Source organism: Coenobita brevimanus, chromosome 114, assembly GCF_032717465.1.
Source record: "Coenobita brevimanus isolate Jiangsu-jjx chromosome 114, ASM3271746v2, whole genome shotgun sequence".
In the NCBI taxonomy this organism is placed as follows: Eukaryota; Metazoa; Arthropoda; class Malacostraca; order Decapoda; family Coenobitidae; genus Coenobita; species Coenobita brevimanus.
Window position 1 is genome coordinate 2,889,968 of NC_137067.1, and position 14,612 is coordinate 2,904,579.

The 14,612-nt window shown below is 43.9% G+C and overlaps 1 protein-coding gene across 4 annotated transcripts in view; it reads right to left on the reverse strand.

Moving 5' to 3' along the window:
• Positions 1–353: 353 nt before the first annotated feature.
• Positions 354–14,612, reverse strand: part of LOC145418420 (uncharacterized) — a 367,504-nt gene continuing 353,245 nt past the window's right edge. Inside the window, exons 1-7 of one of the 4 annotated variants that reach the window (XM_080286833.1) lie at positions 12,901–13,302; positions 11,876–12,027; positions 8,026–8,305; positions 7,272–7,392; positions 6,494–6,667; positions 4,477–4,823; positions 354–3,442 (exon numbers count right to left, since the gene is read on the reverse strand). In XM_080286833.1, coding sequence (XP_080142959.1) covers positions 2,337–3,442; positions 4,477–4,823; positions 6,494–6,667; positions 7,272–7,392; positions 8,026–8,305; positions 11,876–11,992 — 2,145 coding nt within the window. In that variant the 5' untranslated portion in view covers positions 11,993–12,027; positions 12,901–13,302 and the 3' untranslated portion in view covers positions 354–2,336. Of the gene's footprint in view, positions 3,443–4,476; positions 4,824–6,493; positions 6,701–7,271; positions 7,393–8,025; positions 8,306–11,875; positions 12,028–12,900; positions 13,303–14,612 lie in introns of those variants that run through there. The other 3 variants (XM_080286830.1, XM_080286832.1, XM_080286834.1) reach the window with 3 other exon arrangements.

A 14,612-nucleotide genomic window follows, 5' to 3' on the forward strand; every position in this document is an offset into this window, starting at 1 on the left:
AATCGACAAGAATATCAGCGTCAGTCAGGTGCAAGAGGAACAGGAAACAGATAGTTATACTGTAGATAGATATGGTAAGACCTCATTATTTGTAGATGCATTTCAGAATATCACCTTTTATTTCTTTTCACATCTGGTGTTGTAAATTGTGAAAGTGAATACTGTAACACACTGAGGTGGTTTGGCCATGTGGAGAGGATGGAGGGTGAAAGACTGACGAAGAGAGTGTATGTGAGTGAGGTGGAGGGGGGAAGAGGGAGGGGGAGGCCGAGGATGAGATGGAGGGACGGGGTGGAGAGGTATATGAGAGAGGGGGGTGTGAGTTGGGAGCAGGGCAGTGAAATGGCGGGGACAGGGCGACTTGGAGGAGATTTGTTTGTGGCAGCCTCAAATGGGATTGAGGCATCTGGCAATAGATAGATAAATAGATAGAATACTGTAATTGGATTTACTGGTAACTGGATCTTCAGAGGCAGTGTTTACACAAATATCTGTGGGATTATTGTTCATATCGTTTATAAAGGCTCCAACATGCTTGCATACGTTTGTCTTCGTCACTTAATGACAGCTCGCCACCAGGCTTGCTCTGTGGCAGCCTCCCAATTCAGTCCCTTATCCCTGAGGTCACACACCCTGGTCTTTTTCGGTCTGCTATTTGCAACCCTACCCCCAATGTTCATGTTTCTCACCTATGTGTTGGTCATGTGGCTACCACCCAGCGTTGTAAATGGTTTGTTTCATATTTTTAAAGGCTCCAACATGCTTGCATGGGTTGGTCTTGGTCACCTAATGGCTGCTCTCCACACCACTTGATCTCTGGCAGCTTCCCTATTCAGTCCCTTATCCCTGAGGTCACACTCAGTGACCTCGTCCCAGGTCTTTTTCAGTCTACCTCTCGTAACCTGACCCGTAACATTAACACTTCTCACTTTCTGCACCCAGTTATCATCCCCCATCCTCTCCACATGCCCAAACCATCTCAATCCACCCCTCCTCATCACAACACCAATACACTCCAGTCCCATCCCAATGGTTAATAATAAGACAGTACTGTAATAATAATAATAATAATAACAATAATAATGATGAGGCAATTAAGTTACAGTACACAAGAGACAACCTATCATTGCCAATTATTGCACATGGTTATGATAATTTTTAATTCACCTAAATATTAGCCACCTCATGTCCCTAACCCCTTTGATTTGGTGACTTTATCAATTATCTTCAGACAACATTTTCTATATAATATCACTTACCTCCAGACCATTTTTTTAATATTTATCAATCTTGTCTCGAAACAATTTTTTAATATATCATCTCCATAAATATATCTCCATAAATATATCATCTCCAAGTTACTTTTCTTTATCAGTGTTATCTCCATGTGATCCTCAAAATATATCAGGGTTATCTCCAAACTTTTTTTTTTGTGTGTTTTTTTTTAATTGGCTTCATCTTCAAATCTCCAAATAATCTTATTAAACTTGAGGTGCTTTTCACAGTGGAGGGTCTATATAACAGTTGCATTAAGCCCTCCACAGCTCACTTTCTCTCCCTACACTAAATTAAAGCAAGAGGAATAAAATCAAGAAGCAAGAAGAATTAACAATGCAACACCGGAATCACAGGGATAAGGCTCGTAATCTAGTTGCCACAGGTCACTTCCCATCACTCCTTCCACCTGTTCTATCACCCCTTCCTTAAAGTCTGTTTCTATGTTACAATTTAATATTCTCGTGTGTGGTATCTTTACAATTTTGATACAGTACTGAAGAGATGCCTTCAGGTGGTGGCATCAACAGAGCTGGGTGGAGTGGAAATGTTGGTTGGGAGAGAGAGAGGTTAGAGCTTGACTTTATTTTCTCCCCAGCATTTTGGGGTGCACAGGACTCATCTTCAGAGTTTACGTTCAATGTAGCCTGAAATGTTAGAGAAAATATTGAATTCAAGCTCTGATCTGTCTTTTTTAGGTTCTGTGTAGCCTGAAATGTTAAAGAAAACAAAGACAAGCTTTTAACTGTCTCTCTCCTGCCCAGCAATCCTGATACATATCTGCATCAGTGACAGGTTGTTAAGGTGCTATGAAATCTCCACAGCAACTCAGAATAATCACGAAAAACACATTTCCCACCCAGTTAGTGATGTTTTGTGTCCCCAGTGTTTATTAACCTGATCTGAAGGTATGTACAAAGAAGGGGAGGAGGGATCTGGAAATATTTCAGTAGTCCATTTTCCCATTTTTTCCTTCCATCAGTTTCTCATTAATCAGAGTAGAGTACAGAAGACATCACTGTATTTAAATTAGCTAATGGAAGTGCGGTACAATTTCCATCTCAGTACCTTCTTCTCTTCCGATCATCTGCTTCTCGTGATGGCTCCCTCCTTGCCCACCGACCCTGGGCTGTGGAAGTGGTACGTGTGTCGTATTCGTAGCCCACCGTGCGATACTGCCAGTCCCTCTCTTCTACGTCCTGAGAGTTCCCACACTTCTCCAGCCAGTCCCGATACCGATACCACCACTGCTCCCACTTCAGGTAATCGTCAAGGGTGATTGACCGGTCTCCAAAGTACCCAGACTCCTTATAGTACCGGTACCTCACGTGCACATCGTCCCAGTTCTGCGGTAGTTCTCTCGGCAAGTCCCTGTGAGGATCCCACTGCCTGATTTCACCATAACGTTCTTGGTACTCTCTGTATTCTGCCTGGTGCTCCTTCAACCATCTCTCATGTGCAGGGTGGTTTGCGCGACTCCTTCCCCCTGGTGAGGGTGATCTTGACTGAAGCCTCCCTGCCTCCAGATAAACCTTCTTGTCCTGCCCGCCCTCTCGTACGATCTTCATCCTCACGCCCTCGTACTCCTGCCGCTGAGAGCTGAGTTGGGCCAGTTTCCCGAACCTTTCCGATAGAGTCATCCGCCTTGGCCCGTCGTCGTCGTCTGTGGAGGATTCGGAGTCCGTGTCCTCCCCTTCAGATCTTGGGGACTCCCTAGGTGGGGGTGGAGGTCTGTGATAGTCTGGGTGATCTGGAGGTACAACTTTATAATGATGGGGGTCCAGGAGGTGCCGGCCTTCTGGAGCTGAACGAGGTGGAGTGCCGGGCCCTCGATACTCCACTGGCTCCTCAACTCCCACCGCATTGCTGTCGTCGTAGTAACTGGAGGCTGGGGCTGGGACGGGCGTACGAGCTTTCCTACGAACGACTCCTTCCCCCTCCTTCATCTTCACCTTGGTCTTCAGTTTCGGGAGCTTGGCCACGGTGTTCCGGGACTTTATTACGACATTACTGACCGTCTTCGTTACTAATTTCTTGGTGGTTTCCTGATGCGTCACCTGCTTCATCCTCACCTGTGGGGCTGGGTTGCTGGGTGGTGGTGGTGGTGGTCTCCGGCTGACTCGGCCTCTCCTGGGTGAACCGGAGATCGATCTGGGTCTCCTTGGTGCTGGAAAACAACAGGGACCCTTTAGTAATTTTTTGGTCCTGGAAAACAACAGGGACCCTTTAGTAAATTTTTCCTATCGTATTATAATCTCAATCTCTTTTCCCACCACAAGGATGGAGTTACATAGGTTAGGTCCAAAGAGATGGGAAAAATTTAACTGAGGGAGAATCCTGGAAAAGAACTGGAACCTTTTAGTAATTTTTATTTTTTTTTATCACATTATAATCTCAATCTCTTTTTCCGCACATAAGGATGAGGTGAGGTAGGGTCCAAAAAATAAGAGGAAATTTAACTGAAGGAGAACTAACAATCACATGTCTGTTTTAACTTTTTTTTTCTTTTTTTTTTAAATCATCATCATCATCATCATCATCTTCACAATCATCATCATCATCATCATCATCATCATCATCTTCATCATCATCTTCACAATCATCATCATCATCATCATCATCATCTTCACAATCATCATCATCATCATCATCATCATCATCATCTTCACAATCATCATCATCATCATCATCTTCACAATCATCATCATCATCATCATCTTCACAATCATCATCATCATCATCATCTTCACAATCATCATCATCATCACACTCATCATCACCCTGCCTTTCTGTTGCACCCAAACGTGGGGTGAGGCCGAGTCTAGAAAGCGATGGAAAGGAGGGGAAAAAAAAAAGGACTGAAACACATACTTAACCCCATGCCATGTGAAATGGGCCACACACTCACTTGCTTACCACTGAAGCCCCTGGAATCCTGATTCCACCTGACAGACACACTTTCCACATGCAGCTTCATAATTACCTACCAGATAATGTAATATGCAAAATAAATCACTAAGGATAAGGTGTTAATGCCCCTACGTCATCCAGAATGCAGCTCAAGATGGTGCATGTCTCCTCCTCGAATCTGACAAACTGGAGGACGAGCCTGTATAAGAAGAGGAGGAGCTAGAGGAGGAGGAGGAGCTACTAGAGGAGGAGGAGGAGCTATGAGAATATGAGGATATAACAGGGACTTACTGTATGACCTCCTCCTCCTTGAGCCTGAAGAACTGGAGGACGAGCTCGTGTAAGAAGACGAGGAGGATCCCGAGGATGACCTGGAGTATGAGGAGTAGCTACGGGAATACGAGGACCCAGAACTACTCGAGGATGACCTTGAGTAGCTACTGGAGTATGTTCGCTTGTGAACGCGTCGTCCCGGTGAGCGCGAGCCACTCCTCTTGCGTCGAACCACTGGCTTGGGGGATCTCCTTGGGGACCTTCGAGGGGACCGTGGGGAGGCTCGCTGGCCAGGCCTCACGGGGGACCGTCGCGGAGACCTTCGTGGAGACCGACGGGGTGACCGTGGAGACCGACTTCGGGATCTGGACCAGGGGAGAGAGTAATAAAAAAAAACAGCAAACACTCACTGCCATTAGTGTCATTTATCGTTTTGTATTGTTTATAAAGGCTCCAACTTGCTTGCATGTGTCGGCCTTGGTCACCTAATGGCGGCTCTCCCCACTGCTCGATCTCTGGCAGCCTCCCTATTTAACCATAGTAAAGAATTATTACAGTATTTAAAAAAAAAAAAAGTCATTACCTTCATCATCATCTTTTCCCTCTTCCAAGGATGAGGTGAGGTACAGTCCAAAAAGCATAGCCTATGTTATGAAATCCTTTACCAATCACAAACCAACATGTGGGGACTGATACAGCATGGAAATGGAATCGAACCTCCAGACAGTGCAGTTAAAATCCTCAGGCAACTGTCAAAATAATCATGAGCTAAAAGAGTCGGCATTTGTGATCGCTATTCATTAAACACTGATTTTGGGCGCATTTCAGGGTAGGAAAGATTTTGCACACAGAAAGGATTATACAAAGTCTTGATGCTCTTCATGTTCTGTTTAAAAAGGCTTTATAGATGGTTGCATGTGCCAGTGTTATTCACCTGATGACAGCTTTATCCACTGCATAATCTGTGGCGGCATCTCCATTCAACTGTATGACCTCATCTTGGTGCTCTACCCTCCACATTCACACTTATCTTCACCTAATACTTATCTCCATTCTCTCTACCCTCCACATTCACACTTGACTTCACCCAATAGTTATCTCCATTCTCTCCACATGACTGAATAAAAATACTCAGGAGATAGCCAGATTGTTCCTGTTGTGGCTTCAGGCTTAACCGTACATGAGTCCAGTGAGTGGCAGGCTGCAGTTGTCCTCCTTCAGCACTCCACCAACCTCCTTTCTGGGGACAGGAAGGAGTTGAGGGATATTTGTGTTGTCAGGACTCTAAAATAACGTAAGACAATACATAATACCAGCTATTATGTATTGTTTTATGTTATTTTAGAGTCCTGACAGTGTAACCAGGCAGCAGGGTCAACAGTATACCAGTTCCACCATTTAATTACACTGCAGCACATCCTCTTTTATTTGGCCAACATCAACGGTGTGAGTTGAAGAAAGGGCAGCCTGATGATGGACAGGGTGACATAAAGGAAATTTGTGGCCACCTCTCCAGGATTAAGGAGTCTGGCTACAAACAGATAGACGGAGAGAGAGATTAACAAACAGATTTTTAAATGCTTTGTATACCCAGGAAAATATTATTTGTTACCCCTGGGTGTGATGAGTTTTGAAATGATTAGCTGAAGTGAAACTGTGTTCATTTGGTACTGTTGGTAGTTCAGAATCCTTTGTCCGTGAGTCATATCGCATGACACTACAAGGGTGTTGAATAGTCTTTTAGTGGGTGTACATACGTGCTTGCCAGGAGTGTTGTATGTGAGGGAGGGAGAGGGAGGGGGACATTGAGGATTTGAGGGAGGGAGGGAGTAGAGAGGTATGTGAGAGAGGGAAGTGTAAGCTGGGGGAGTGCAGCAAAATGGCAGTGGACAGGGCAACATGGAGGTGATTTGTTTGTAGCCACCTCTTACAGAATTAAGGCATCTGGCTATAGATAGATAGACATATAGACGTAGTTGCCGGTGTGAACTTAAATACAGGAAAGGCTGCAGAGGTGTACATATCCCTGTGGTACCTGCGTCGTGGGTCCTGGGGTGACCTGGGTCTGGGGGGCGGGGTGGGCTTGTGTGGGGCCATGGAGGCGGGGGGGTCACGGGGGTCACGGGGCCGGGACGACGCCCGGGGGTCACCGTGATCCTTGTCCTCGCCCCCACTACCCTCACCAATGTCGCTGTACCCTAATTCATCTCTGTAAAGTTCCTTGAATCCTGAATGTGCCCACCTGTTGCAAGGAAAATAAAAGATACATATGTTCAGTATTACTCTAAGAATTTCACCATCACTTTCAGTATTACATCTATTTTCTCTGTACCATGGGTTCATCTGACAGCATTCTGGCTTGGTTTTTTCTCTGCCTCTAGATTTGAGGTCAGCACACACCACCTTTTCCCTTGTCTTCCCAATGTCTACATCCAAAATGAAAGTCATAAACTGTATACTTAACACTGCTGCAGTGGTGGTAGTAGCAGTTACCCCAGGCTCCTCTGAACATGAACCTGATGGTGTACGGGCTGAAGTTGCCCTCCTCTGGTCCACCATCCTCCCTTCAGGGGATAGGAGGGGAGCTGAAGGACATTTGTATAACTAGACACTGCCGCTGACCAGTTATAATGATGCCACCACATGCAGGTATCCCTTCCCATCACCTATACTGCTGAGTTATAGAAATGAATATACCCACACACAGAAATGGTGTTTATTGAGGGGATACAATAGTTTTAGCCTGACTTGGACCCTGTCATGAAGCTGTGTGGAATGTTAAAGCCAGAGATGCTATGTAGTCAACTGGTCACCTGTTTGGTTGTGTAGCCTCAGCATCCAGCAGCTTCTTGGTCCAAAACGTGTCCTTAGTTCGGGTAGATGCCTCGCGTCTTGCTCGCACCACCACCTGCTCCATGGGGCCGTGTTCACTCACTGTAACATCACTCACATTAGTAGTGGTCGCTGTAGTCCCAGGTTCATCTGAAACGTAAACCCAGTGGACTGCAGGCTGAAGTAGTCCACTTCTTGTGGCTCACCATCCTCCTTTTGGGGATAGGGAAGAAGCTGAAGGACCAATGTATAGCCAGGCAGCTCCAACACCCAGTTATACCAGTGCCACCACACGAAGGCAACCTACTCCAACACTACACACACTTTATGGCTGGTTTATGCTTACCTGACAGATAACTACTACCTCTTATATTGACTACTGAGGCATTATAGGAGATGGGTTGCAAAAAATGTTGCTGTGCTGTTTTACTCTAACTTGGCTTAAAATTGCTCTCTCTCTATCTTGCATGCTGAGCTGCAAGAGCAGATTAACACTAGAATATGGTGCTAGTCATAAAGAAGTGCTATGGAACAGATGCACCTCCGTCGCATTGTGTTTTTCTGCCACTGCGATATGTGAAATAAAATGCAAGAGGACAAGAACTGATTTGGTTATTAAACAAGACTCAGTCCATAATTGAAACTCACTGAATGGTACATCTACAATCACAGTGTCGCATTTAAGCTGTGAGTGGCCCAGTTCCCTCAGGTGAAAGCAAAGAGACTACGACTAACCTTCCTTTGGGTCTCTCAGGAGTCGCTCAGCGCGTGGTGGCCGGTAGTCATCCATCCGCATCCTCATGGACGCGATGGGCTGTGTGTTGCCCCCAGACACAGGTGGACCCCCACTCCCCCCCTTACCCTTCCGCGCTGTCCTCCACCTTCGCCTACCCTTCTTCCGCCTCCTGCCTCCCCCTCCGCCCCCTGCCACACCATTTCCACCCGGACCTGAGCCTGATTTGGGTGGGGGACTGCGGGGGCCTCTGCGGGAGGGTCCGCGCTCTACACTGCGTCTCTGTTGGCAACGATGTCACTGATTGGCCTCGGCCAAGACTATGGGGCTGTATTCTAAGCAACTGGAGATTCTGTAACACCTTTTTCTTAGTGATTTATTCTCCATATTACAAGTCTGAATCCTTTTGTATACCACTGATGCAAACTATGTTGATATTAAGAGGGTACAAATACTATACACCACTGTTAAAATGCTGTATACTGTACTTAAATACTATAAATTACTAAGTCGGGTACAAAGCCTCCCACATCACTAGTAATACAGCCCTGTGCCACCGTATTCTTGCCACGCGTGCCAGTTCAGATATTGATTAAATATTTACACCAGTAGTTTTATTTTTTTAATTAGAGGATTTGCTCCCTACGTATTAAGTGGGGTTGGTGGAGGATTAGTGCCCCTCCCTGTGAAACAATTAACTCTAAGCCTTGGCCACCCTGCTTCTGGGATACATGGCGTCTGGCAATGAATGAATGAATGAAATCTCTAACTAAAATATTAGTTATTTATTGTAGATGGGTATTGTAATGGCCAGAATAGTTGTGTGTAGTTAAGGCACTGCAATTCAACGCAGTAGCTTCGTGGAGTTAAAACCATGATATTATACTGGTACAGTATGTTAATATTTCATTATGTACTCTGGATCATTCCCTAATTCTGTGATTATGTGTAAACTCATATCTTGTCTACCTCATCTGGCAGTGTCACAGCAAAGCATTACCTTGAAATACCCTTCAGAATATTCAGATACCAGGGCTTAGGTGTAACTAAAATGTATTTGTCATACCACAATGCTTTTAAGTCTTCTTTGTTCATTTGAGTCAAATAGTAAAGAGAAAAAATGGGGTGCACAAAAAACCTTGTAACTTAAATTTCCCTCGGTTCATGTTAAAAGATGTAAACTGGTGGTAGACCTACTAAAAATGATTCTTCTCCGAGCTCACAAAATAGTTGGATTAAATATGCTAAGCTTTCACGATTTCTTTGTACTGTGCAGTACTATGCTTTATTTGATGTACGAGAGAAATCCTTCTGAATAAGAGTTCATAACAGTTCTGACACATTTACTGAAATACACTATTGCTGTGGAATGGAATGGAACAAGCTAAACCTAGGTTTGATAGTGATATTATATATTTACCTAACTAATCACAATGTAATCACTACATACTGTAATTGGATGCTTAAAATTAATATATATACCTTCAGTCACTGCAGTGTTTTTGATACTCACCATGGAACTGGCCTGAGCACACTGAGCAAAGAGTATCTAATGCCATTTAACAGTATACTCAGAGAGAGTGAGGCTTAGGGAGGCAGTTGAGTGGGGAGCTTACACAAAGGCAAGGGGCTTTGACAGCCACCGGCCCCGATCCCAGGAGTGAGGACACACCTTGGACTCAGCAACTGGTTCCAAGAAAGGCCTTGTCTCCGACCCCACAGAGTATTGGGGGGTGGAAGCACTGCCTGTACTGCCCCCCTCATCCTCCAACCCATCACATTTTGAAGGGTGGAAAGTACAGTAGCTACTGCCTCTCTCACCCTCCATCCCACTGAGTACTGGGGCTGGGAGTACTGGTTTGCCCCTCTCATCCTCCACCTCATCGTGTACTGGGTGGTGGATGACCTTTTACTGCCTTTTTCACTGTCCATGTTGCTGTCTCACCCACCTCTTCTTATGGGGGGGGGGGTGGCCTCCATGGTTTTCCTTGCAGTCTTGTATAACAAGTCTGACACAGTAATGGATAGAGCACTGCAAGGTTCTACAATGAATGCTGTTAAGTAACATAAATGTCATTAATACATCCCAACACTATGCACAGGAAGTTATGGCAAATGCAGCACTGCTGATTTATTAATGATGAAGGCCAAACCTGTTCTCCTCCTGCACTTTGTTAAATGCAATGAATTTTTTTTCAAAAAGTAATGCACCTTACATTATCAAAAGTGATGATAAAGTATATGCATTTGTCTACTCACTGCTTTAGTAATTCATGTAAAGCTTCCCTCTCAGCAACCAATGGTTAACACAGGATATAGCTGATGCAAACAATAGTTTGCTAGATATGTAATAAACTCTAACTTCAAAACTAAAACACGTACAGCTCTGTAGTGTTTTGAGATCAACAATGCAGTGGTAAAACACTTGCTGTGTTCTATCCATCAGTCAAAAATGATCAGTCACTTAATCACTGAGCAACTGGTTAGCCTCTTTGATAACTGACAACTTTATTACAGCCCGTACATATTAAGAGCACCATTAGCTTCACTAGCAGATCACTGAAAGCCTTGGTAATGTCAAATATCCTTTACAAAATTAAGTCTGTGTTCCAATTCAGAATGTTCTTTGTGCTCACATAATATTCTCCTTCCAACAATACCCAATACAGCAACACTGTTCTTCTCAGTAACCACCACAGTCTGTCATCATAAGCCATTTCCAAATCTGATGCTAAAGTCACTTGTAAAAAAATAGTCAATCAAAACTGCACATCTTGAGAAACATGTCAACCACTGATGCAGTACACTCATTGCGCTGTCTTTCAGTATTAATTTTCAGTGTTCCACAAACTTGTAATGGTGCTCCAACACTAATTAAGTTTTAGCACCTTACTTCTTTACATTCAGCCAATCGTATACTACGTGATCATGGCTCAACGTCACTTTCTTCTCACTGGATCAGTTCCACTGTTCAGCTATCCACAGTTTTCCATCAAAGGATGCTAAAATACTGTCACTATCAAGCATTCACCCAGTACAATACAGTTCCCACATTTTCACTGGTGTCATAAGTAGCCTTGAGTGTCAGTAGTTTTCACAGCAAATGTTTATGTTAGCAAACGGATGGTTATGCTCAGAACACATACACGGTATGTGACATGGATACGCACTTACTGTACTGTACTTTATCAAGAGTACAATACAACCGATACTCTGCCATTAAGCAAGGACGCATACGGGAATAACATTTGCAGTTGAGACCGAGTAACGAAACGCAAAACGACCGAACGATGGCAACAGCAACAAGAACTCCTGCTGAAAGAGAGACTGTCATGGCCTTTGTCTGCTACCTTCTGACACAAGGCTTACATCTGAGGGACAAAGCTAGTCATTAACTCTACATGAACACCACAGCCTACTGATTTGAAATGAATGAACAGCTTAATTACAAGGATAAATTTAATACACTAGATACTCTGAATAGGTTAATAGGCTGAACATAACCCTTAAATCTTCAATCCAATGACGTTTCCTTCATTTTACGCCTCCAAACAATTATATTCAGCTTAACAGAGACTTTCCAGAATAAGATGCTTGGGTGAAGCTCTCAATGACCCCCTGACAACACAGGGTCTCATGATCTCCAGTAAGATATATATACATCATCTGGAGGTACTATATATAGAAGAGAAATTTAAGACAATACCTCATTGGTCTGAAGGAGTTAAAAATCAGAAGTAAAAGGCAATATAATTTTTTTGTGAAATTTCTCACTGATTACTATCCTAACCTTTACCGACACAAGGCCATGACGTAAGTTTACAAAAAGGATACGAGCATTAGGATTCTTACTCTTGGGGACACTGGCCGCCTCAGAGGGGACTTCCTACGAGGGGACTTAGGCCGTGGGGATCGGGGCCGAGGGGAGCGAGGCCTCGGGGAGCGGCGGGGAGCAGGTGATCGCACCATTCTACCACCACCACCCTCACACCACCACGCTTACCCTGAAACATGAAACATACAGTTACAGGCACCCATCATCCATTCACACAATGTAGTGCTGCCTTTAGATGACTACGCTGAGTGACCAGCTTAACTATTTCTATAATTGAAGAAACCATGTCAAATAGCAACCACACAGTATAACCAAATACTTTGTCTCTGCCGTGGCCTTCCTTAGGGACTCAGGGCTGTTCGGTCAGACTGCTTAAGGAACAACTACTGCTAAATACTGTAGTGCAGTGATGTGGCACCTACTAAGGTGCCACTGTTAACTGGGTGGGTGCAAATGTGAAAACCATCAAGGAAACAAATTTCCACACTCTTCCCAGTGCCTTGCTAGGCAAAGGACTGCTGCTACAAGGGAATGTTGGTTCACTGCATGTAAGTTACCAGCCCTGCAAGGGTGATTGTTTTCCTGTGACTCATGGCTCTGCTTGGCTAGACAGACCAGGGTTGTCCCACTACTGATATATAAATTACTGACAAATGGAACTCCCCCAATTTAATGGTTGTTTGAAACTATACACAGACCTTTATTTCCCCCTATGCCAAGATTAGTGGCAAAGTAACTGGCTTTCATGGTCTGGTTAGGTCTCTTGGGTTTGCTGAGTATTTTCCATGTATACAGCTGCTGTAACTACACTCAGTTGGGTTCTGTGTTGGTTTTAAATCTATACAGGCTATGCATACAGGTTCCTTAAACTACTGAAGCAAGGAACACAAGGGAACTATGAAAATTGGAAAGAGCTTAATCTGAAACCGTATATATGCCCAAACCAAAAATTATGACTCAGTGATGGAAAAATAACATAAAACAACAAGAACCAGTATTTATTATATGAACGTTGCAATGTGCAAAATGGGGTCATACATACCTTCCTTTCTTCCTGCCTTCTTATGTCGGCGTCACCCTGCGGTACCTTTAACAAATACACTTCAAATATACCACAAAATTAGATTAAACTGCCGCAAACGCTCTTGATACACCGTCGCAAACGATCTTGATCACAAAACAGATTTTAATTCTCGAGTCGATTAAAACAGAGGAGACAGCTTGCAAACGAATGGGCGTCGACTTGCAACGAAGCCACCACCACCGCCTATTTAAATGCCTTCATACCTTTAACTATGGCCTCCTTTCTCTTTAAATTGGCCTCCCTCCTTTTCCCGGCACTTAACACACCAGCCTGGGACTAGTGTGTGTAATGACCCAGGCCGGGATATTAATTAAAGAGGCTACTACCCATTTTCGTGGCTCACAGACGGTGTTGTTGACGCCTGGCCCCGTGACGTCACTCGCCGGAACGAGATTTCTTTTTGCAGGATGAAGAGAATCTCTCTCTCTCTCTCTCTCTCTCTCTCTCTCTCTCTCTCTCTCTCGTCCTTCCTAGAGAAACATCCAAGAAGGAATTTATATTTTATTTTTGCTGCAGGAAGGTAAAAGGATGTCATTGATGGGTATTTATGACCGTCCTGGAAAAAAAGAAACAGAGGTCTCATAGGGAATATTTTGGTGCAGGATAAACTAGAAATGGCAATTGATGCTGTGATCCTGCAGGATGAACAATGAGGATGGGAAGTCTGATGTTTTCACGTCGAACAAATGAACCTTATTTTCTGCAGGAAGACCTTGGAGTTTTCTCTACTTCAGCGTCCTGCCTGGAGAGAACTGTGAGCAAATAAAAACTTTGCTTTTGAAGAATGAAGGTGAGATATGAGATTTCATGCTTTGTTTTTTGCTCGAGAAACAAGAGGAATGGGATGTAACTGTGCCTGTTTTATCTACGTCCGTCCTGGAAAAAGGAATGTAGGTTTCGAGAGGCAGTGATTCTTTACATTTTGCAGGAAGAACTAGGCATGGAAACTATTTCAGGAAGTGTCAGTGCTCTACTTTCATGTCCTTGGAGAAGAACTTTGTTATTTCTTTTTCGGGCGAACACGAGATGGGATAATAATTGGGAATCCAGTTCAGTGGGTTGTGGAGGGGGGAAAGGTGATGGTAGGTGGAGAGAGGGTGGGAGGCTTAAATTTTGATAAAAAATATTTTGAATAGGTGGGATTTACGGTAGATGGGGACGTCCACCATCCACTAATTCTGTGTAATGCTGCCTTCGGTACACTGAGTGACAAGCCAAATGGTTTCCTGTTTGCGTTGGATGGTAATCATTTAACCAGATGACGCCTGGTGGTTTAATGTTAGAGAAAGTAGGAGGGGAAAATGGACTGTTGCAGTGCTATCAACAGTCCCAGACAGTTGATGCAGCAAAACGATAAGAGGAGACATGTTCAGCATTTCTGTTTATCATACTAGACTTGCAGTTTTACGATTTACTCAGATCAAATATATTTATATAGGCTATATGTGACATACGAGGCTTCGTAGTGTTTCTTTGCAATTTGTTTTGTCCCTCTGTTATATATAGGCTGTCAATGTCGGTATAGTTTGCATCAGTAACATACAAGAGATATGAAGATGTAATGTTGCAGAATAAATCAGTAAGGAAGATGTGCTAGGAATATCCAAAGCCACCATATATTCTGTCCTTCCCATGTTTTTCCTATGAAGTGAATTAAGAAAGGAGAAAAT